Source organism: Onychostruthus taczanowskii, unplaced genomic scaffold (assembly GCF_017590055.1).
Source record: "Onychostruthus taczanowskii isolate IOZ18803 unplaced genomic scaffold, ASM1759005v1 scaffold8, whole genome shotgun sequence".
In the NCBI taxonomy this organism is placed as follows: Eukaryota; Metazoa; Chordata; class Aves; order Passeriformes; family Passeridae; genus Onychostruthus; species Onychostruthus taczanowskii.
The window spans coordinates 9,236,416-9,261,009 of NW_024505892.1; the positions used below are offsets into that span (position 1 = coordinate 9,236,416).

At 40.7% G+C, this 24,594-nt stretch overlaps 1 protein-coding gene across 4 annotated transcripts; it reads left to right on the forward strand.

Moving 5' to 3' along the window:
* The first annotated feature begins 7,008 nt into the window (after positions 1-7,008).
* Positions 7,009-21,231, forward strand: TBPL1 (TATA-box binding protein like 1). 4 transcript variants are annotated; one of them, XM_041423792.1, is made up of 8 exons: positions 7,537-7,648; positions 9,318-9,417; positions 12,746-12,932; positions 13,561-13,643; positions 14,545-14,608; positions 16,343-16,446; positions 16,546-16,640; positions 19,535-21,231. In XM_041423792.1, exons 3-8 carry the CDS (start codon positions 12,798-12,800, stop codon positions 19,603-19,605), a joined length of 552 nt encoding a protein of 183 aa, XP_041279726.1. In that variant the 5' UTR covers positions 7,537-7,648; positions 9,318-9,417; positions 12,746-12,797; the 3' UTR covers positions 19,606-21,231. The 4 variants fall into 4 exon arrangements, with proteins under 4 accessions (XP_041279727.1, XP_041279723.1, XP_041279726.1 ...); XM_041423793.1 differs by lacking the exons at positions 7,537-7,648; positions 9,318-9,417 and adding an exon at positions 7,009-7,177; XM_041423789.1 differs by lacking the exon at positions 9,318-9,417 and having other exon boundaries at positions 7,370-7,648.
* Positions 21,232-24,594: the final 3,363 nt, after the last annotated feature.

Genomic DNA, 24,594 nt, shown 5'->3' on the forward strand with positions numbered 1-24,594 from the left:
ACCTTTTAGGCTTATCTTATTCTCTCACTGGGATAGAAACCTGCCAGTCTGAAGCAGCATAGCAAGAATCCCACTTTGCAGACACCTGCAAAATGCCGGGCTACTCTCGGTGCTGACTGGGGCAGCGAGGCCACAGTGCTGGTCGTGCCCTCAAACGTCAAGGTGCATAAGGAGAACATGTGCAAGATAGCCTATTCTTTAAAGTGACTCTGAGGTCAAAATTCCCAGCTCACCTTAGAAAATAAAAGACACAGAAAATTTGTGTGTTTTTTTTTCTGTAGGGAAGCTGGTTTGAATCCTAGAAATAATGATAAGATCACAAGCACAGCTTTGCTTGACGTATTTGTATTTGCAATCCCTCAGTTGTGTCTGCCTGAAAAAAGCTTGCTTCCTTTTAACAAATCACATATATTTTTCAAAAGGCAATTTTTGCCAAAACCCTGTTGTCTTTTCCTCTCATTATAATTTTTAGTTAAAAATTTTAAAATATGCAAAACATTGGCTAATTGCAGGTTATAAACTTCCTAAGAGAGAACAAAACTTACACATATCTGGTGGAGTGGAGAGTATAATCTGATACAATTAATGGATATTTTAATTTTTGCCTGGATATCTGAATGCAGATTAGCATTCACAGTCTCCAAAAAGGGACAGGATTACAAAAGAAATTTCAATTACATTGACACAAATTTTTATTTCAATGAAATTGAAGTTTGTAGCAGCGAACAACCAAGCATTCTGTAATTGCCATATATACACACACCTGGAAAATCCTCCATACAGAATTTCTCTAACAGTCAGATTCAAATTGTTTGTGTTCATTGCTGGCCCATGTAGCACTGACTATTCCGATATTAAGGCTGTGCTATCAAATGCAGGCCCACAGGGTAAATACCATCTTGTGCTCACTATTCAGCCATAGATTGCTTTATACTCTTCAGCCCAGCATAGTTCATGGATGGGAAGTGGCACAACCAGAAATAATGGCACTTTTCTGTTGCCAGTGCTGCAAAGCTACTGATGTGTTATGGCTTGGGGAATTTCTGCAATTCTGAGATGCCATAGGTCTGACCTAAGTTATGCTCCAAGAATTTATGCTCCAAGAAGGACGGGGAAAATCCATTTGGGATTTTACCTTTGGGAGGACTGTTGCCAGAAGACTGTGAAACCAGCAAAATTCTGCAAGTAACTGGTTTCAGTTTAGACACTGGTGTCTCCGAGTATAAAACTGACTTTGAGTAGGTCCAGGCATGGAAGTCATCCCATTTCCCAAATGCAGCACGGATATACCCTAGGGTCACAACAGTCCAGGGATGACGCATTTTCTTGCCTTAGGGTTTTGCCCTTAAACTGAAACTTGTAAACAGATGAAACGCTTTTTTAAGCCAACGCGCATGCGTGCACTCAGTTACACCATCCTCAAAGCCTCCTTGCAAGGAAAAAAAAGATTATAACAAAAGCAAGAAAATAAAAACCAGTGCAAATCTTTCCTTCACTTTAAAATTTAAGAGGTCCTTCTCTTTGAGCAAAGAAAAAAACCCAATCCTTATTTAGACCTCAGGCTGTTGTGTAAACTATTAGACCATATCCAACTGTAAATATGGATTATCTACAGTCTTGAGTTTTCTCTCGGTTGTTTACAAGTTGTTTAAGACACAAGGATCAGAAACACTAGGGAAGGAAAGCAAGGGTATAGCTACACAGCCAGGAGACAGGAAGAAAAGGAGAAAAAGGCATAGAATGATTCCTCTTCCTCTGATCAGTATAGCTCAGTCCCTGCAGCAGGATGGGTTCAGGGAGGGAGGAACTATCAGCAGCTCCATCACAGACGGGTGGAGCCAGACCACCGGGGAGATGGAAACCAGGAGGCTGAGAGCTGCAGCTGCCTTTTCCTGGGAGGAACATCTGTGAAAGCCTGAACGGCAGCAGCAGGGGAGGAGGAGTGGGCACATGCAGAGAGCGTTCCCAGGGATGTGCTCACACAGATAACTGTCCCTGGATGGTTTCCCAGGCTGCTGCAGCAGCACTTCCCTCCCCTGTCAGGGAAGAGGCAAAGCAATCGAAGTGTCAGCATGGCCTCTTGCTGCAGCATCCTGTTTCCTGTGATGCTTTTTGATGGCCGAGATGACCAGAATGGGAACAGTTCTTCCTTGCTGATAACATGTTTTTTTCTTACATAGGGACTTTTACGCTTTTGGCATCTCCGAGTCCATACACAAAGTACACAGCAGACAGGAGTCATCTTGCAGCATTTGGCTGTCCCCTCATGACCAAATGTTTTTCTACAGGAGGCTGTTGCTATTGTGATAGAGATGGGAAGAAAAAAAGATGACAAATGACTGGCTGAAGGCTCACACCGAAGTTTGGAATAGGCTTGCACCAGTGCACAAACCTGTGGGCTGTTCTCCTAGGCACACTGAAATCAGCAGGGATGTTTGCTCTTTGAACTCAGTACAAAGATAGGAATCAGTAAGGTGTGAGGAGTGATCCTCTCAGGTTGGATATCTGTATCTATATCACTTACTAGAACAGATAAACCAGGTTATTGACCAGGCTCTGCCTTCAGCAGTCAGTGCTGTGGCTGGGCGCACATTCACACACACCTGAGTTTTATTCTACTCACCAAAGGTTAAGAACAGTCCCTAGTATATGCTATCCCAAAACCATGCTTGGATACTTTGTGGGGAAAAGTCAGACAGGCCAAAGGCATAGCAAGGACCTTACTAAAACCCCAGCACAAAGAAAGATAAGCCTCAGCCTTGTTTTATTTATCAGTGTTACTGCAGCCTTAGAAACTACAGCAATTGAGATACTTGATGCCTTTTTCTCACTGTAGTCTCATGCTCTTCTCACTTGTTTTCTAGATCAAACTGCTTTCTTCTTTTATGGGCCAAAAAATTATTTGTGGGGACCCTCTTTGCTATTTGTATTTCATAACTAATATACATGAAGACTAAAGGTCACTGGGAGCAAAAGGCCAAGTTCAAGAACAAGCATAACATGAGATTTAAATATTATACCCTAAATTACAACATTGAAAACCTCTGTTCATTTGTTACCTAACTCTGCAGTACTTTTACTACCTGATTTGTGAGTTGCCTGACATCAACATTTGAATATATGCTCTCATAGTATCTCTTTCTCACCATTGCCAATTAGCATCAAGTTAAGCTCATTCCAAGATCTGCAATTGAGATATTCCTCTACTTAAATCCATGGGAATAATCCAGAGAGCAGTAGGTGCTGTCTGCACATGCTTAACATCATTCTGCTGGGGTAGGAAGCAAGCTGGACAGGGGGAGCAGAGGCCAGCACCCTCAGTTTGGCTGCAGATAGACACAGCACTGTAGGGAAGCTGCTGAGGAACCAATGTTACTGTCTTCCCACAAATTTTTCTTCCTCATTTCCCTCACACTCCGTCTTCTGATTCTGCTTTCACCACGTTTCTCTCTTAACTGCCAGCAGAAGTCAGCATGCATAATCTGTAAATACCATTCAGTCATAGAGGCTGAAACGACAGATATGCATTAAACTATTGCAAAGTTTACTAAAGAGAAGCCTCATTCTGATACTTTGACTTTTATGTTGAGGTACTTTACTGCCATTTTCTTAATATGCTTATTTTATATTTAAAAGTATACCTAGCAATATGCAATTATGCAATATACAGATATACACACTATGCAATACATATATACACTATATAAAAATGTGACATAAATATTTACATACTATGTAGTAACTATATTTATCTCTTCTATAAACAAACATAAAATAATACATATTGTAAAATTAAACAACGTTTTAATATTGTGGCACTAGTTTAAGTGCCACTTACAGCAGGGAGGTAACTGTTCAACAGAGCTGGCATGAGTTATCATGCTGTACATCATCAGAGAGGTGTGAGAAGGCACAGCAGAATTTACTGTTTCATCTGATAAACTAAGCCCTGGAGCAAAGGATTCCCTCCCTGACTGACTTCTTGCTCATTCCCTTATGGCTGCCAGCCTGGGAGATATCTCATAATTAACCTGCAGTATCATGTTTGCAGCTGATGACCATTTCACACAAGGTCATTTCCATGGAACATCCATGACACTGGTTGCTCCTGGTTACTTCCTCTTCAAACACGAATACTTTAATGCAGTCTTCCACTGAGACACCACAGTATTACAACACAGCTGCATAAAACTCTCCAGCCAGCCTTCATTGTGGGCTGCCTCAGGGGGCCATCCAGCTTTCTTCTCTCCCCCCTACACTTTTCCATAGTCTACTTTGCACAGGATTTTATCTGATTGATAGTTAATCCTGTAAAAATAGAAAAATTCAGATAACAAAGCATTTGCTTCAGTCTGAAGAGTGATTTCCTTTTACAGGAACCTGAAAATACAGCTGAACAACAACATAATGAAAATGCATCTTCATTCAGCCTTGCTGCTGTAATTACTGAACAAAAAACATGCGCAGTGTCCTAAAGTTCAGCTACCTTGGTTCTACTGCACTCTTACTGACAGTCCCAAGCAGCCCACAATTCCATCCTGCAGATTGTCCAAGCACGGGAAACACCCTCCCCACATCTCCATCTCCTCTTCATTTTCCAAACAAGAGATTGCAAAATAAAGGCATAGGAGAACGAAACCATGTAGTAAGGAAGTGACAGTATCAGAAATGGCCTCAGTGCCTTCTCTGTCTGATGTCATACAGCATCTGGTAAGTTAGAACCTCATGAAGATCCACATCCTTGGCATCTCAGTCATACTAGTGAAGGAAGCCATGCAGCCAAGTTAGAGTTGCCTGGAGGAATGGAGACCAGGAAGAGGAGAAGGCAAGCAGAGGACAACCAGTTTCGTAAACTATATAAGTACAGAATAAAATTGCAGCACAACTGATAAACTTACAAGTCAGGTGCCAAATCACCTTATTTGCATTCCACGTTTATGTGATCATAGCTACTTGCTTATATTTGCACATTTGCCAAATATATATCTAAAGATGCAATCTTCAAAACATGTCCTAGTCTAAACAGGAAAAGCTCAGGCTGACAAAGCAGTCAAAACTTTGAAATTATAAGGGTTCATCTCTTCATCAGCAAAAATAATTTTCCCAACATCCAGGAACGACTGCACTATTCTGAGGAGTATGTGCTAGAAAAAGTTATACCCTGAAAAGAGCAAGCATGTGAAGACTTGTGTGAAGGCTGTGGTAGTGTGTGCTTGCAGACATTTTGTTTTGAATTTCTGTAGACCTTTAAGTTTATGCTGAAAAAACATAAGCTTAATCAAAATTCAAGCAAAATCAGGGTTTATAAAGATTTTCTCCATAACTTGCCGATGTGATCAGATATTCAGAAAACAAAAAATCAGCATCTGTTGTGATACAGCCATCCAGATCCTGAAAGAACTGTCAGAGCAAAGACATCACAGCACTCTACCCCACTTTTGCTGTGTGATTGTAATGACTCAGAGCCTGAAGCCCATAAAGAACAAAACCAGCCTTAAGGCACTCTGTAAAAATGCTGGAGATACCGTGCAGAGTTATTGAACTATGGTAAATCAGAGCCCTGGTTTCCAAGACCATGCCTTGCTTGCCTGTGTTCACCCGAAGGCGGGGGATCGGTGTCTGTAGGAAGCCACAGGGTGGCAGCGCTGCCCCACGCCGGAGTGCAACCAGCCTGGGAACAGCAGACAAAGCATGTCCCCGCAGCCGATTCGAAGAACTTGAAATACTTATTTTTGACAAGCGAACCTAGTCATGCATTTCAAAGATTAAACTGAATCTAGCAGAAGAAAACACGCCAACTCTAAAGAATTCAAAATTTAAATTTCATAGTGTTCCTTCCTTCTATCCTAATTAAAGCTATTTTGCTACCACATCACATGAGCAAAGTACATAATTACAGAATCTCAGTTGCAGAAAATTTTCAATTCGGTGAATACTCTGCAGGTCACCCATATAAATATACAATTATATAATTTTCATATAAAGACCAATATTCTTTCTAAATTTGAAATCAACTTGACATCTGTTTCATTTCTCAGCCTGGGTGGTGAGTCCTTAATGGGACACATTGCAGGCACATTCCTGGGCTCCCATGTGAAGCACAACAGCTTTTCCAAGAGAAAATGTAAGTGTAGCTGAAAGGTAGCTCATCACAGGCTCTACTCCCTACAGACAGCACAGGTGGGACAGTGCCAGGTTTAGAGGACTGTCCTGGACAGAGAGAACCAGTGCTATCCAGGCACGCACACTGCATCCACATGTCCCATTCTGTCTGTTCTGTTCCTCTAAGTGTGCACCATGCAGTGACCAGAGTCCTGCTGCAGTGCAACGTGCATGTTCGGAGCAGCAATTGCTGCAGTGAGCCCTGCTGCCTGCTGGCTCCTGTCAGACCAAGGCTGACCGCTCGGGTCACTCAGGGTGTGTGCAGCGGCCAGGCCAGAGACCAGGGGGCTGCAGCAAGCTGAGGAGGGGCCAAGGCCAGCGCCCACAGAAATGCCTGGTGCGTGCCACGGGTGTGCACAGCGTCTGAGCCGAAAACTGCATCAGCTCCCCCGCGGCTCCGCTGGCAAAGGCGCTGCCTCGGACGTGGTCGACCCGAAGCCTATTATCAGTTCTACAAGCTTTAGGGCACGAGACAATGGCGGAAACTGATGCACAGTAAGTTCCAGCTGAACATGAGGAAGAACTTTACTGTGCGGCTGATCGCGCACTGGAACAGATTGTCCAGAGAGGTTGTGGAGTCTCCCTCACCGGAGATACTCAAGAACAGTCCGGACACAATCCTGTGCCATGTGCTCTGGGACGACCCTGCTTGAGCAGGGAGGTCGGACCAGATGACCCACTGTGGTCCCTTCCGACGTGCCCCGCTCTGCGATGCCGTGCGGAGCCGCTCACGGGGGCCCCGTCCCGGGGCGTACCGCGGCTCCGGGGGCGGCGGACGACAGCGGAAGCGCTGCAAGCGCGGCCCCCTCCGTCCCCTCCTCCCTCCCTCCCTCCCGCCGCCGCGACTTCCGGCGGCCGCTCTAGCCGCGCCGCGTCTATGCCCGCGGCGCTGGGGGATGTTTATTGTCGCGGGGAGTCGGCCCAGCACCCGGAACGCCGCCGGGCGACCGGCACCCACTGACCGGCACCGCGCCGCGCCCTGCCCTGCCTCCGCCGCCGCCCCTGCCCGGCCGAGGTGAGGGAGGCGGCGCGGGGCCTCCCCCGCCTCGTCGCGGCCCTGCCGGTGCCTCCCGCCGCGGTGCCGATCGCGCCTGGGGCAGGAGGGCGTGCGTGGCCGGGGCCGCCGGGGCAGGGAGAGGGAGGAAGGGGCAGGGCATCCTGCGGGGGAACGGCCCGTTCCCCGACCGGCCCGGCCGGCCCGCGCCCGGCCCCGAGGGCTTTGTGGCGGCCCCGTGCCCTGCGGCGGCCGATGCCCGCGCCAGCCGGCGCTGCCGAGCGGCGGAGCTCGGCGTGGCCAGGCCGCCTTGCTGCCTGCGCTTTGTTTGTGCCGTGCTGGTCGCAGAAGTTTCGGCTGGGGTTGAGGGGGGAGAAGAAGTAGTTGTTGGCCAGAGCGTTGTGACACTGGCGCATATAGGGCTTTGAGCGAGATTCCCAGCAGCGGGAGTAGGAAGGGTGCTCGTGCTTCTTCAGCTGGGACGCGCAAATGGTAAAAATGTTTGACTGGGAGGGAGTGAGAGGCTTACCCGTTGCCGTAAAATATTTTGTTACAGCTAGACATTTTTACTTTTCTTACGACGTTTTATCATGTTGGAATGGCCACCGAACTTGTTGGTTCAGACTTTTGTCGTACTTACGATGATTTTCCACACATTATAAAGACCGAAAGGATTCCTCTTAATGCCTGTCAATCAAGTATTCCTGGATGTTCTAAGGGAAAGATGGCACAAACTTGAGTTCAAGTGCATCTTGCTTTGAATATGAATGGACCTTTTAATGAGAGAAAGATTTGAGGAAAATGGCATGTAATTAATTATTTAAAATATGCTTTCTTGTCTTGTTTTATATACTCTTTGGTTTTATTCTTGCAAATGGATTTGTGTTGGACGACCCTACCGAGATGCAGTAGGCTTATCCAAGAGCAGGATTGATGTCCTACTTGCTCACGGTATAGCTGGTATTATCACTCTGTGCATGGATCTAATTGAACAAATCCCTGCTTTGATACTGGCTTTGCACGTATTTGAAAATTTTCTCCCCCAAAATATAAATAATTATGACTGCTCATCCTGAAAGATGAGAATAGTAGCTTCAAGATGGCCTTTTGCTTTAGGCACAGTTTAACTTGCCATTGCGACAGAAAGTAAAAGCATGCACCACTAGCTCAGTGCCTGGATCGAAGAAAGTTTTTTGGAGCAGAGGATGTTCTGCACAGACAATAGTAACTGTGTTGCTCTTGTTTTCGGAGAGTCATTCACCAGCTGTTGTGACCTTACTGTGTCTAAGGATTCAAGCAGATTTCAGAGGTGTGTCACCTCCAGCTTTCCATATGGACCTGTTTCCTGAGGGGCTGAACACAAATCTTTAAAATTATATCTTCAGTGGGAGGATGTAATCATCTCTCCCCATTCCTACTAGCAGACTTTATTCATTCTCCATTCTCATATGGAAACGTCCTGTAGAGGTTCATGTTAACGTCTTTAAAGATGCCTTTCAGGCTTTAGTTTGATAAACATCTACTGACACAGTAGTGGTCAATATCCCTTCAGCTGGGCTGTTGGAATTGTTTGTGGAGTTGGTCAGTTTGTGAACTGCTTTGGAGAAAGGTTAAAAATAACTAGTAAAAGTTGCTTATACTTAGGCTGATGGTGAAAAAGGTGTTTATTAAACTGTTCTGACATTAACATAACCATTGTTACATATCCCCCATCTACCTTTATAGCTCTTGAGTTTCTTGGATCAAAGGTAGTCAAGAGCTTAAAATAATACTTTGTTTATATACCCCATCCCAAGTGCCTTTCCTTTTTCTTTGATGATGGTACTGTGGTTGGTTTGGAACTTTCTGAAGATAGACTGCTGGCTGTTTTAAGATTGTAAGATTTCTGTGCAGGGTGTTTTGTCTTCACGTGTGTTTATAGAGTATCTAAAATAGTATGTCTGTGATTCTAACAGTGGATGTAGAGGTAATGCTTTAAGAACTTGAGTGTTCATTCCTCGTTCCAAAGTATTTCTTATTCTGTAGAGTTTCTCTAGTTTCAGTGTAGGATACATTACAGTGTCAAATATCCTTGCATTAGCTTTTGTTGTTGTTTTTATTTTTGTGTTATCATGCTTAATCTATCTACTTTCTTTTTTCCTTCATTTTTTTTTTCTCTTAGGGTAATATTCCAGATATATCCTGAAATCTATGTTGAAAAGAAAGAACAATCCTCTAAAATTTCCCTGATAAAACAAAATAATGCAAACTTCTGCAGAGAGGTATTTCAGCTTGTTTCCTCTGTTGGGATAGATTGTGTTAAGCTGGAGAAAAACAATTTGAAATCAAAGTTAGCTAGTTTCTTGTGTTGGAGAAAGTCAAGTGAAGTACATAATCTAAAAGAAATGCTATACATGTAGACAAATTATTTTCAAATTTAGCCTATTATTAAATTAGCATTAGCTGGCAAAGCATAATTTTAGAAATGAGTTTCAGACTGCCAAAATTCTACAGTTCAGATGAGAGAACCTTCAAAGGACAAAATTAATCAACAAAACCTGAGATGAGCTCAACTTAAGCATTTGCAAATCCAGAACTGGAAATAACCTGTTGTTTGGTTTCTACTCAACCTCTCTGTTCTGCAAGTGTAACTGCATAAGTATGGAATATTAATAGGCTTATAAGTAAGGAGCAGTGTTTTCCCCACTTTGCAGAAAAGATATGGAAATGCAGAAATTCAGGTTTTGGGAAATAACAGTCAGTGCTATGGTAGTGTGTATGAAGAGCAGAGAATACAAGAGACAGCTGGGAAAGAGGAGGATCAGAATGTTCCAGCTGGTCATGCTTGCTGGAGATATGTGTAAATAAGAGCAACATCGTTCTTTCTTGGACACTGTTAGTCCTTTTTTGCAAATATGTCCTTCAGATGATATTTTTTATGTAGCCCACGTATTTTTATTTTTTAAGAAAGTTTAAGTTGCTTTTGTTCTCGTGGTTCCTCTGAATTTGAAGTTATTCAAGGCTTCCAAAAGAAAGGTAACAGGACATTGTCTCTGTAGATTATTTTTTCCTTTGTTGTCAGTAAGGTGTGAGACATTAGTATGAATGCTTAAGTCAAAGATTGTGATATGTTAATGCTTGCTGCTTGATCACAAGTATCCAAGCCTAGAAACATTTTGGTTTTCCCAATCTTTCCAAACAATGCCTTGGAAGAGTTTAAACATTGTATTTGTATGCTTAATAGGAATGGGTGTGTTCACAATCATTGACATAATATATACAATTTCAAATTAAAAAGCCCCTCCCTTAGTATCTGCTGTCTTGAGCTTTCAGAACATTGCTAATTAAAATGGAGGCACACCACTGTAATCTGCGTAATTTTTCTTCTCTTAATATCTATGCAAGTAGATTGTACTTCTAACCAAGATACATTGTAATTGCTGGAAACATCCTTACTGACATCTCCACAGCCGCCTTTTTGCCTTAATAATAGATCTTTTCCTTTTAAATTGTAATTTTCCTCTCTTTTCAACCACTTTTGCCTTTGTTCTGAATGAGCATGTGACTTTTCTCCCTGGATCTTTTTAAGATAAGCCATCTTTTATGGGGACATTATCATACAATACTATGGTTTGCTTAGATGTTAGCAACCTTTCAAGGGTGTTATGCTCGACACTGATGTTCTTCCAGAATGTAGAGGCTGAGTGTGCCAGCAAATGCTTGCTGATAATTGGGAGATGCTGCTGATTGGAGGTAACTTGTTGACAATCTTTCCTGGGTTCCAGTAAGAGCCAGGAGTTGGAGCCAGGGTGGAAAACAAATGCCTCTCTGAAGATGCCACGAGTTCCAGCTCCGTGCTGGCCCTGCCTGCATGCCATTCAAAATCTGCACATGTGCTATCTTTGGATCTGGTGCCATAAATTACTTTCCCAATCTGTAGTAGTCCATCAAAACCAGATGGGATAAGTAATTTCTAACTTTGAGGATTCATGTAATTTTTAGTTCAATAAAAAGGATTAAAAAAGGGATCTGGGAGTACTAATTAGTCACTGTTTGTTCTCTTCTTTGCCTGCATTCCCTCCACCCCCACACATAACCTTTGGTTTTTATGTTTTCCTCTTGCTGTTTCTTCATCTCTTTTCTGTATTATCATCCATCTTGCCTTTTCTTATATTGGACAAGCCAACAATTACAGAATAATTCTTTCAGCAGGGAACAAGCTGCAGAGTGTAAGCAGTAACCACCACAGCAGCTGACGCAGTGCATGTGCACATCTGCTGGGTAGTTTGTTACTTCTGTGTTGTCAGTGCGCGCTAGTCGAAGGTGCACCTTGAGGTCTCCGTTACCGACTATGTCATGATGTTTAGGAAAGCATAGTCAGATGAAAATACTGATAATAGCATTAATGTTGTGTCTTGAAGATTTTTAATATAGAACATAGGGCTAAAACATTTAAAGTGATAAAAATACATCATAGTCTGTTAGGTATGTCACTGTTCTTGATGCACAGTGTCCTGCTTCTTCCATGGCAATGACCATGTGGAGCATTTCATATATGTGACAGTTTTTCTCTGGTTTTTTTCTTTACTTTCCTTTATTTTGGATGAAATACTGCTAAAAGATTTACATAAAGTCCTTTCCACTGTATACCAATGATCTTGCTCTTGTCCCCTCCCATTTCTTCACCTGAGATCTATTTGAGATGCCTGCTGTCTTGGCTTGGTATGGTTACAGAAGAGATATGTCGGGTGTTCTTGGGCTGGGATGAGTGGTAGCCCAGCTGCTGGTGTTAGGATTCTCTTTCCCAGCTGAGGTGTGTGTGAGGAGTGTCGCCTTTGATGAGCACGGACAGCCTGGATGCTTCCTGGGTGCCATAGGTTTGCAGTGCACACACTAGGCGGCCATCCTGTGCCTTCACAGTTAGCCATGCTTTTCCTCAGGAACATTGCATCTCACTCTGCCAGTGCAATGCCTTCCTGTGGGCAGTGCAGGCAGTCAGCCCAGGCTGCTGCTGCCACCAGGATGTTTTGTGTAGTTTGCTTTGAGCTATTATTGGGAGAGATAGGCCAAGAGTGCTGGATGAAGATGGGAAAGCTGTGGTAGCAGGCTGTCTACAGACTGCAGTTTGTGTAACCGGTGTTAGTTCAAAGTTACTCATAGGCTCATCCATTCCAACACAACTGTCAAACTGTTCAGAATTATCAACTTCAGCAGTCAGAGAAGTGTATTTTCCTGAGGTGTCTAATGACATCCTCAAACGAGCTGAAGAAAGATTATCCACTGGAGCTATGGAAGAAGTTTCAGTAATCTTTACAATGTCGCAATATACGTAGTAAGCATTGTAGCCTATTTAACTGGCAATTTAAAAAACTCTTGTATATGTGTGTGTATATGCACTTCATTTCTCTTAAGTCTTGCAATGTGGCTTTGAACAAGTTACATCCTATTTTCTAGCACAAAGGTACAGACCTCCCCCTCCCCTCACATTGTTAAATGAGTCAGAGTGTAGTGACTTCTGCTTCTTGTGTCTTTTAAGGGGCAAATGTATACAATGGCATTAACAGGCAATTTTCTATTGGTATGTTTAATTTTATCATTTTTGCTTCTCAGGATGTGATCTTCGTGGTGAGCTGGTGGGAAAATTGAGTTGTAAATCACCCCAATGGATGCGGACAGTGATGTTGCACTGGACATTTTAATCACAAACGTAGTGTGTGTTTTTAGAACAAGATGTCATTTAAACTTGAGGAAGATTGCATTAGAGGGAGCAAATGTGATATACAAGCGTGATGTTGGGGTAAGAGATTCAGCATACCTCAATTATATGGTTTTAGAAAGGTTCCTTAAGCTAAACATTCTTCTGCTTAATACCTGTGAATGGTGGATAGAGAGAAGCAGAATTTTCTTTCTCTATTTCTCTTGCTGTAGGTATTTAGTTACTAATACATTACTTGTACAGAAATAGGAGTGATGAAATGCTGTCTCAGGAGACAGCACTTCGTGAGGTGAATATTGGGTACAAGGTATGTGATGACGCTTCTTATACCTCAGAGTCTGTTTTGCCTCCCAAAATGTGATGGCTTTGTCAAGAAAATGTATCTTGATACAGAGTCAGCAATGTCAAATCACTGTAATAAGAAAAAAACCAGCATGGTGCTTGTAGTTTTCAGCTTTTTATTCAGTGAAAAATACTTTCACTTAATCTGTTTTGTGTACACTGAATCATTGGCTATTTCATGCTTATTTTGCTCTTCTCAGGAGCTAGGTTTTTTAATTAGTGAAAGAGATGAAGGAGCAGTTCAAGCCTATCAAAACTAAAGGGATTTTAGTGTAACTTTAGTTGATTTGGGTAACAGGGTTTTTTTTTTTTCAAGTATGAAATTTAATTACTGGTAATTACCAATTTTTCTACTTTTCTTTTTTAGAAGGTTTTAATGAAGCTTAGGAAACCTAGGATTACGGCCACAATTTGGTCCTCAGGAAAAGTTATTTGCACAGGAGCCACAAGGTGAGTTCATGAAGATTCTTTCTCTAGCTCTAAATCCTTGTGTATTTTAAAATACAACATTGTAAATGAAGAAGAGGTAGTACTTACTGCTGCTTAAATTGGCTCACACTGGATCATATGCAGATCCTTGTCATACTATGTATTTGGGAGTAAGTTTGCTATGTGAAGTTTTTGTGTGAATCAGTGTTGAAATCTTAAACAACATCAGTTTAGCCTTCTTGTAACAGCAGCAGGGAAAACTGCCTTGTTAAGAAAATCCTAAAGAGATTTGAGAAGCCTTTAAGAATTCTGTGTGTTTAGCTAGAAGTTGAGACTTGGGAAGGGATGACCTTTCCTGAGGCTATCTCTTTATTTTTTCACAAAACCCCACCTAAATTTAATCAAGTTTTACAGTGTTGAGGGACTGGAAAGAAGCAAAAGCAGACTCTCAGTTCAGAGACATCTCACACTCACTAAACTCTTAAGAGCTGAAATCCTTTAAGACATGTCTGCATTTCGAAGTAAGGATAAGGTAAGGTAAAATAGTAAATTTGCATACTTTCTGTGTCTGATCTCTGTTCCAAAATTAAAGAGGATTGTTCCGGATGTTAACTCCAGACTACCCATGATCTTATTTATCTGTTACGGGTACTTAAAATGAGGTATGATTAAAACATGTCTCTCACTTCAGCTTGAGCCAAGTGCCAAGATACCTGCAAATAGGCCATGAAGGACTCCATTGGAATGTCTGTCTAGTTAAAATGTAATACTTACAGTAGGCTGTCCATGAGATCATGGTTGATGTGCTACATTATATAATGGTTCATTTTGTAGTCTGAGTAGCTGTTGTGGTGTGTGTGTGTGCGCACAACTATATACTCTATTTCTGTTAATGCTAGATCCTTTTCTTTCTCCTTTATAGTGAAGAAGAAGCTAAATTTGGTGCCAGACGACTAGCTCGTAGTCTACAGAAACTAGGTTTTCAGGTAATTCTGATGGAAAAGGACTTGCATGACTCAAGCAATGCTAGCAGTTTATTTTTTAGAAAGAAACAAAGAAGAGGGAGTATAATGATTTAGCAGTTAACGTGTTTTCACTCAAATGGCCCTTTTGTGTAGGAATACATTTTCCAGATGCTGGTTAAAGAGAAGCTGTTTTGTTTTGTGGATTTGAGTTTTGTTTGGCAGCTCAAAGCAGTGCTTCTTCACTGGATAATGAACAAGAAAATTAGTTTAATGTATGAACAGATGTGTCTTAGATAGAATTTACAATATCTCCAAAGATTTATTTGGAAAATGCTGAAACTTTACTGTAATTTGAGCATAATTTTCACTCGTTTCTATTGGAATAGCAGATACATTTCCATCTGAATAAGGGCAAGTTTGAGCTTCTTAAATTAAAGAGAAAAGTGCTCCTGCACTGTCATGTTGCACCGCTGGAAATATGCCAAATAAAATACTTAGGACAGGAAACACTCTCTTTTATCTGGGTTTGGGTTAACATTACCAGTCAGAAACACCACTTGCATTTCATAGTAAGGGTTGAAAAACAGCAACATGAACCACTTAAAATTACACGATTTGGTGCTCTAAAACTTCCTGATAGTCTGTTGTGCTGTTTACACACAGGTTCAATTTAGGGACAGACAATGAAATAGACTCAGTAGCTGTCATTTTCAGGGAAAGACTATTTTTGATTATAGTATATAAAGGTAGTGGTGACAGCCTATGCTGGTAATGCTGAATCAGACCCCAGCAAAAATGTGACACGCTACTGTCACAAATGTGTACTTTGAACCCAGCCCTTTAAAGTAGGAATGGAATGTTAAGTCAGTAAGGTGCACTGTACTTCCAGCGTGGACACACCAAGTTTTGTCATAAAGTGAGCAGTTTGTATTTTGAAGGTTAAGTTGATTTAAGGCTGAGTTGCTTCTTTCTAGCTATCTTTCCAACTATCTTTCTAATACCTTTCTAAGAAGTATAGATTGAAGAAAAATGGCCATTTAAAGTTCAGGCAACCTGAGAAAATGAGCAAAAGTTTCCCCAGTGACATTGTCAACACTGACCTGTCAGCAGTGTGGTTTCTTTGTGTAGCAGTTATCTGTTGGCTACTTTGCTGTCATCTAAAGTATCTGTGGTAGAGAATAACTGAGTTATTCAAATAGTTTGACTTGGGTTTCAGAAAGTTACGGATTAGAAAACCAGTTTCCTCTACTGGCTGCTGGACATTTAAAGCAAAACAGTTGTCACCTTTTTTCTTATTCTTAGCTTTAATACAAATGGTATATAGCAACAAGGCATTAAAGAAGTTTGCAACAATATTTAAGCTTTTTATCTGCTTACTTTGATATTCCATGAGCTCTTAAATTTAGTTTATTTTCAGTGGGGAGGTGTTTAGTACAACAGTTTCAGTTGTTTCTGTGTCTCATCCTTAAACTGTACTCTAACCATACTGTGATAGTGACCATGATACAACTGTGAGGTATCTAGTTCAGCAGATAGTCCACCACAGAAGGATAATGTAAATGTTCTGAGTCCATTAAGTACTCTTTAGATGCCTATTAGAAAAGCATCAGACTCAACATTCTAATTTTGACTCATCAAATCATCAAAATATTCTATGTAGTAGCCTTGTTTTTTGTTGGTTTTTTTTTTTTGTAACCCATGCATCTGACTTGATGTAAATTTCTAATGTCTTTTTTTCCCATCTCTTTTGAAAAGGTAATTTTCACAGATTTTAAAGTTGTGAATGTTTTAGCAGTGTGCAACATGCCCTTTGAGATAAGATTGCCAGAATTTACGAAGAATAACAGACCTCATGCAAGGTACGTAGGATTTTAAAGAATTTTAGTCCTGGAATACTTCTTAAGATTTTATTTTTCAGTTCTAGATCTCTCGTTTTTACTTTTCATTTTGTTTTCTAGTTATGAACCAGAACTTCATCCTGCCGTGTGTTACAGAATAAAATCTCTCAGAGCTACCTTACAGATTTTTTCCACAGGCAGTATCACAGTTACAGGTATTTTAATGTCAAAAAATAAATATTTAACTTGTTGGGAATATTTAACTTCAGAGCCAGTAGTTTTGGGAAAGCAAGATTTTTAAAACAGTCAAACTATTATGTTGAAAGGATTTAGTTTCCCCATGCTAGCACCTAGTTTGTTTTTGAGTGAAAGTGCCAGAAGAGTTGTAGAGAAAGTATTATTATTGGTAGGTTCAAAAAATTAGTTAGACTGAGTGTACACAGTCTGGCTTTTTTAATGAAACCAAAAGTAAGGTGGCACTTAAGAATGCAGGCAATTATTGTTTATTTAAATATTTGAATTTTCTTACATTTTTCTTCTGTTTGCAGAGATGTTAACTACACTGCATTTAGTATTAACATCCCTTTCATAAATACCTATTTCCAAACTGCAGATTTATGGAAACTCTTAGGATATATAGCATTTTGTATAGTATAGCATAAATGAAGCTGACCAATATTTACAGTTCTTCAGACTTGTGCTCTCTTCTGTTAAAGCTCAGCTAAGAGAACCACCACTGAATCACAGGCATCAGTGATTTTTCCCATGTAATCAGAGACATGGTTGTCCTGGGTCTTGGAGAAGCCAGTCATTTTTTTCTTCTCTCTTCATCATTTTCATTTTTCATTCTCTTTTCTGTTTGCTTGTGAGATGTCCACCATCAGTGTCCAGATACGAGAAGTCAGTTTTTCAGAGTATACATGTTAAAATGCTATAAAACCAAAAAAATAATTTTGTTTCACTTTAGCAGGAATTATGTCTTGCAGTTGCTAGAGCTCAGCTACTGGTTCAGAAGCTGGGTAAAGATTTTTTTCTTTTCACATCTTAATTCAAATGCCTGTGTTTATGCAGAACATTTCCCACAAGATATTGAAAGCAGTGTTTTCTAAAGAAGACAAACTTCCATCAGATTCAGTAATCTAAAAATGAAGGGGTAAAAAGTATTTCAAGATTGCACTGTATGTTTGAAACGTGCAACTGGCCTAGCCAAAACTAGAAACTAAATTTAAAATAAATAAGAAGCAGTATCACTGCAGTAATAAAAAGCTCTCAGCATGTCTTGTGAGACTCCTAATGAGATTCAGCTTCTCTCTAAGATTCTTATTATTTCATTGCTTACAAAATCACTTCCATATTTTTAGAATTTTCCTTTCAAATAAGAAGGCAAATATGGTAAACATAGAAGTTTCACATCCTTCTAGTTTAGTTGTTGCAGTGAGTTTGAAAAATTAACTCAGACCTCTGTTGATTTTCTAGGCTTCTGCTTTGCCTCTCTTCTAGAGGAAAAAATGTCCTGAGTCTTATGCTTCTTATTCTAAAAATTATTTAAATTACTTTTCAGCCATAGTGCACTCCTTCTCAAATGTGTTCAGATGAAGTTTCCTTTAAAGATTCATGTTTCTGTAGTACTAGTACTTGTAATACCTCTGCCTCAGAGAATTTTGAGATACATAATTAGAAATGTTACAAAAAACCCAGGAAGGTGAGTTCTTTTCATGAGACAAGTATAAAAAGATTTTGTTACTTTCGTAAAACATAATAAAAATCACTAGCATGTAATAGAAAGAAGTATTGCTTCTTTGACTCCAAAATGAAAAATGAGGGGGTTGTTTAGGGGGGTTGTGTTGTTTTGGTTTGTTTTTTCCTTCTCTTATATGCCCTAGAATGAGGATCCCATTTTTACATCTGTTCAGCCTTAGAGAGAGTTACATTTTTTTGCTGGAACGATTTGCCTACTCAAAATCTCTCTATTTGAAGGCTCGTCCTTTCCTGTCTACTTTCTTTTCTAATAGCAGCCAAATTTAAGGAGGGTGCAATATCTACCCAGAAGACAGGTATCTTTCACTAGGCTTGTTTTAGCTGGATGCTTCACTCAACCAGTTTGAAAATACAGGAAGAATCCTATTCTTGTCCATTTGCTTTCTGACTGAGCACGTAAAACAATAATTACTTAAGCATCTTATGCTTAAGTTATTGGTTTTGGGAGTAATTTTGAACAGTTCTCTATACTTGGAAAAAGCTTTTGAAGTCTAAAGTGGGGTTACAGAAACCTTGCGTTCCTACTCATCAAAGCATGTGAGAAATTGCTGTTCTCCTTTACCTGCATCACCAAGCTTCTATCCAGAGTTAATATCTTCCAGCATGTTACTGCTCACTTATTTGCAAACTTAATTTTTCAGTGTGTGAAGTGGTCTGATACCACCAGCAAGCATTGCTAGGTCATTTTTCCTTTTCTTTGCCTGGATACTCACAGATCATGTTAGATAACCTTCATATGCTTCATCCTGAGATGATAAAACCATTCCCTGGCTTGCAGGTTTTGTCCTCAGATCAATGATGAAGCTATTTGCAAAACCCAGGATAGAAAGTAATAGTCTGTAATTTTCAAACCTATAATAACCTTACTTGAAATGTACTTCAGTTAAATCCAGCATTATTTAACAGTAGCTTTTGTTGGTAGGTTTTTAAAGCAAGAGCTATAAGTGGCTAGGCTTGAAGAAATACGAATTCCTAAAAGATTGACATAAGTAAAAGAGCTAATTTTACCTCTGCCACTCAGCCCCTTCTCTGGGCTGTTTAAGCCAGTAAATTGAAAATCAGCCAAGTTGTTATGAAATTAAATTACAGTATTATTTAATTGTAATCTGTCCATTGACAAAAGTAGAACATCTTCCAGATTTACAAGAAAAGACTTTCACATGAAAAGTGATGAGAGAAAATTTGTTAAGTTAGGAGAAATGGGGGAAAACTTGTTATTGTCTGTGGTATGAAGTTGTGATTGCTAATAATATTAAGGCTTTTTTTAAAGGTACTGTTGTTATTTTAATTTCTGATTCCCTGAATTTTCTCTTCCTACTGCCTTTTTTTTTTTTTTTAAACTGTGTCTTAGGGCCAAACGTAAAGGCTGTTGCCAGTGCTGTGGAACAGATTTATCCATTCGTGTTTGAAAGCAGGAAATAAATTTTGTAATTCACCACTTGATGGTTAGGGAACCTAACCAAGCACCTTCAAAGACTGCTGCACATTGGACTAAAAGCAAAAAGGAAAACTGGACCAACCATAGCAGAGGAATACAGACTCTTTTACTTGCTCATGGCCACAGTATAGACTCCAGTTCTTTTGGATTTTACTCTTAACAGTGCTGTATTGTAAAAACGGAAGTTTACAAGATATGAAATTGCTGCTTTTAAAAAGACATTCTATTTATTTTTGCAGTAATTTCTGTGTATTCATAAGCAAAGCTGTCACGATGTGCACTACCTTTAAGACATTTTTTTTTTAGCTTGAGCTTGTGTTTTATTTGTGAATAGTCTTTTACATTTTTGTATGCTGAATATTGGGCACCAAAGAAGCTGTAAAAGTTATCTTTTTCACCTGATGAATGTGCACAAATAAAAGTTTGGAAAATATTTCTCTTCATACCTGTTCTGTTATATTCCTTCCCTTTTTATATTACAATTAAAATTGTATAGTTGCAAATTAATTTGAAACAATGTAAGAATAGTCTTTTGCTGATACCTTCTGTTTCTGTTTGTAGTATGTGTAAAACTTTGTGCTTGGGCTAGACTGAAATCTATAGTAAATCTATGTTTATCTGAGGATGAAATTTGGTTTGTTCCCAGTTCTCTTAACTACATGCCAGACTTGAAGTATTTTCTTGTTGTTACATGAAGAGATGACATTTCTAAATATAAAGGTCTACAGCAAGTGTTTTCCTGTAGATGAATTGTAGAATATGCTGAGTTGGAAGGGAACCATCAGGATCACCGAGTCCAACTCCTGGCCCTGTGCATGACACCCCAAGAGTCACACCCTGTGCCTGAGAGCATTGTCCAAACGCCTCTTGAAGTCTGTCAGGCCCATGCTGTCACCACTTCCCTGGGGAGCCTGTTCCAGTGCCCAACCACCCTCTGGGTGAAAAACTTTTTCCTGATACCTATCCTAAACCTCTGACTCAGCTTCACGCTGTTTCCTCAAGTTCTCTCACTGGTCATGAGAGTGAAGAGATCAGTACCTGCCCTTCTGCTTCCCCTCGTGAGGATGTTGAAGACCACAGTGAGGTCTCTCCTCAGTTTCCTCTTCTCCAAGCTGAACAAACCAAGTGACCTCAGCCCCTCATAAGGCTTCCCCTCCAGACCCTTCACCATCCTTGTGACCCTCCCTTGGACGCTGTCTGATAGCTTAATTACGTTATCAACTTATGAAGCTACTGTAGAAAAAACAACTGCCTTGTCCACCTACTCAATGCAAAAGAAAAAAATTTAAATGTGAACTTCAGGAAAATTGTTGTGCTTCAACTGGAGAAGATGTTGTGGTCACTCTAATGCAGCCCCAGCCTATTGTTGAATGATTAACACAGACCTTTTCTACACTTCTTAATGTATACTGTTTTGTATACTGACAGGAGCTGCCAACAAGCAGTGAAGCTTGATTCTGGCATGTATTATTATTGGTATTAAACTTGGACTTGGAAGCCAGTAGATGTTTCTCTCAGTAAGTGCACATTTGAAGCAGAAGAGAGATGAATGCTTAAAAGTAACTGCAAATGCTACTTTTAAAAAGATACAATAAATATGTATAAATGTATGTATGTCTTTTTTCCCTATCTCACTGAAGAGAAATGTAACACTGCTCTTGCATGCTGCAGGTAATGTTCAGTCCTAGGGGGTGCTAAAAATAGTAAACTGAGCTGTTACTGTACCAGAAATCACAGCTTCCAAAGAAAGGTGGAAGAACAGCTGGAGGAAGCAAATGCCTGGCATGACGGATTTCATCTGCCTGATGGGGTGATGTAGAACTTGGGGCTGTCCATAGTGATTTTGTGCAGAAAGAATGTAAAGGAAGGAGTAGTATGGGAAATGCTTCACCAAATCCTCTCAGAACAAAAAGAAAGAAAACTTTGCCATAAGTTGTAAGTGGTATGTTCATAAAGGCCTTTTGGAACTCTGTGTAGGTGTTAGAGAATGGTTTGGGTTAGAAGGGGTCTTCAGGATCATTAGTTCCAACCCTTCTGCCATGGGCGGGGACACCTTCCACTACGCCAGATTGCTCAAAGCCCCATCCAACCTGGCCTTTAACAAATCCAAGGATGGGGCATCCACAACTCCAGGCAATCTGTTCCAGTGCCTCACCATCCTCACAGTAAAGAATTTCTTCCTTACGCCTAATCTAAACTTACCCTCTTTTAATTTAAAGCTGCTCCTCCTTGTCCTATCACCACATGCCCTTGTAAAAAGTCTCTCTCCATCTTTCTTATAGGTTACCTTTGGGTAGTGGCAAGTTGCAGTTAGGTCTTCTCTTTTCCAGATGAACAATTCCAATTCTCTCAGCCTTTCCTCAGAGGACCTTTCATCATCTTAGTGGCCTCTAATGGATTCTTTCCAGCAGGTCTGTGTCCTTCCTGTGCTGGGACCCCAGAGCTGGATGCAGCACTGCAGGTGGGGTCTCACCAGAGCAGAGGGACAGAATCCCTCACCCTGCTGACCACGCTGCTTTGGATGCAGCCCCTGGCCATACAATTGGCTCTCTGGGATCCAAGTGCACATTGCTGGGTCATGTCCAGCCTCTCAGCCACCAGAACCCCCCAGGTCCTTCTAGGCATGGCTGCTCTTGGTCTGTTCATTCCCAGCCTGTGTTGATACCAGGGTCTGCCTGGACCCAGGTGCAGCACCTTGTTAAACCCCTTGTTAAACCACATGAGATTTGCATGGACCCACTTCTTGAGCTTCTAAGAGGACTTATAACCATGAAATTATGAGGTTGAATTCAACAGTCAGGGAATTCAATACAGCACGCTATATGTAGCAAAGCTTGCTACACCTAAGTTTTCCAGTTTTTGTCAAATAATGTGGACCTTGGCACTCCTGACATAAATAAGGATTTTTGTGCATAGTCAAAGAGCAATGAACAAGCCACCATTAGGGAACACTAGTTATTATTATTATTACAATCTTAAAAAGGGAAAGGGGAAAAGCAGCAGGTATTTGAACAATGAACAAAATTGTAATGGGTTTTGAGGGACAAAATGTAGTCCCAAACTGATGAATGAGGATTTGGCCATTACAACTACAATAGCTGTCGTAGATTAGGCTTTCCTCTTTGAATCAAATTACAAAGCTCTTGAGTGCTACCAGTGAATATCTGGAGCTTTTATGAAGCATATGTGTCTCCTAAATTTATCTGTGGAGAAAGAGGAACATTTTGCTTTGTTAGTACTGTCACGTAGTGTGAAATCTGTCTCTTAGAACAAAAATGAAAGCTAATAATGAGCTGCAATACATTAAAATGGGCACTGGTTCTTTTGAAGTGCTGCCTAGATCCATGCTAGCAGTTTGAAGCCTTTGTAACAATCCATAACAGAGCCAAAAAGCACACCACCAAACTTGCAGGGTAGTTTTGAAGAGAATAATAGCAAATAAAAGATCCCTTGAAATGTGTGCCCACCTGTCCTTCTAGCTCTAAGGGAGCCTCAAACTATGAAAACTGCATTTGAAAACCTCTGATGATGAAGGGCATCTGGTGTATGCTTATTCTCAGGGATATCACTCCTTTTCCTACTGCTCTGAATAGGTAGGTCCCCACCTCAGTTTGGAATAGGCTTTGCTGCTGATGTTTTCTCCCGTGTGCACACACAGCCCCACTTTCCCATCATCACCAGTTAGCGTTTGGTCCTTTGCTGTGTTGTGCTGCCTCTACCCAGGCTCTTGCTACCAGCACCTGCATGCTCAGTAGGAGATCCAGGCCAGACAGTGTGTCCCAGCAGGATGGCTCTCACCTGCAGTGCGGGGAGCAGTGCTCTGGATAGACTTACCTGTCAATCAGTCATCTCTTCCTCAGTGGCCATGTTTCCTGGAGCACTGTTCATCTGCCCCTGGTTTCTCCATGTGGATCCCATGCAAAACTCCCCACAGTGCTCAGCTGTAGCATTGGCAGTGACATAAAAAGTTCATTTCACATTCTTTAGAGAGTAGGGTTGGTTCTATTTATACACCCCACTAAGGGCAGTAGATTGATAACTCTGACTCATTGCTGGCTTGTGGGTTGTCACAGCTACTGGAACTTTTCCTGCCATTTCTAGCACCATTTTATCATTCTCTGACTTGCAGTTAGTGTTACCAGAGAAATTTGTGCTTTCATTTTCAGAATTGTATGCTGCTTTTTTCACATATTTGCAAAGTTTTGAATTCCTACCCAGTCTTTCCCAGCTTAGTGTTGCCTGCATATTTAATAAGCATATTCTGTTCTGTAATCCAGTCCATTGATGAAGATACTGAGTAATTTTAGATCTGGGACAAATTTCTTTGTGGAGTGCATCAGAGATCCAGGGATATGATTTGTGAAATGTATCCCTTTTTTCCCTTGTATTTTCATAGTTGATGAAATGGTGAGTGCCAGCTCTGTGTCATCAGATGTGCAGGCTTTGTTATAAAAGACTGTACAATTATGGCTACGTTTATAGGTTATATAAGGCTAAATCTGTAGGATTACAATTGAGACTGCAGCTATAATGATTTTAAAAATCCTTGACTACAGCATCATCACTTGTAGGAGTTATCTGAAGGTCTATCACTGTCTCACTAGTATTGAAACTATCCCCTCTTCAGAAATATGGCATTTTTATTTATGTGTTTCTGCACTAAATAGGTCTGCATAGGAAAAGTTTAGAAGAGTTTGCAATGATCCCAAAACCTGTAAACTGGGGAGACAATTTCTATTGTACGTTCTAAGTTAAATTTGTTTTTGTAAGAACATTCAGAAAATTTATTACAGCAGAGGTTTTTCTGGGAAGCTGCAATGCTGAGAAAGATTTTGCAGAAGCTCCTTTCACTAAATACAATGTAATAGAATTTAAAAGCCAGTACAGGCTTGGACTGTGTGTGCAAACATCTGTTATCTGGAGGCAGCTATCAGAAAACAGTACCAGCCATAGCAAATGGGGAGGCAAAAGGA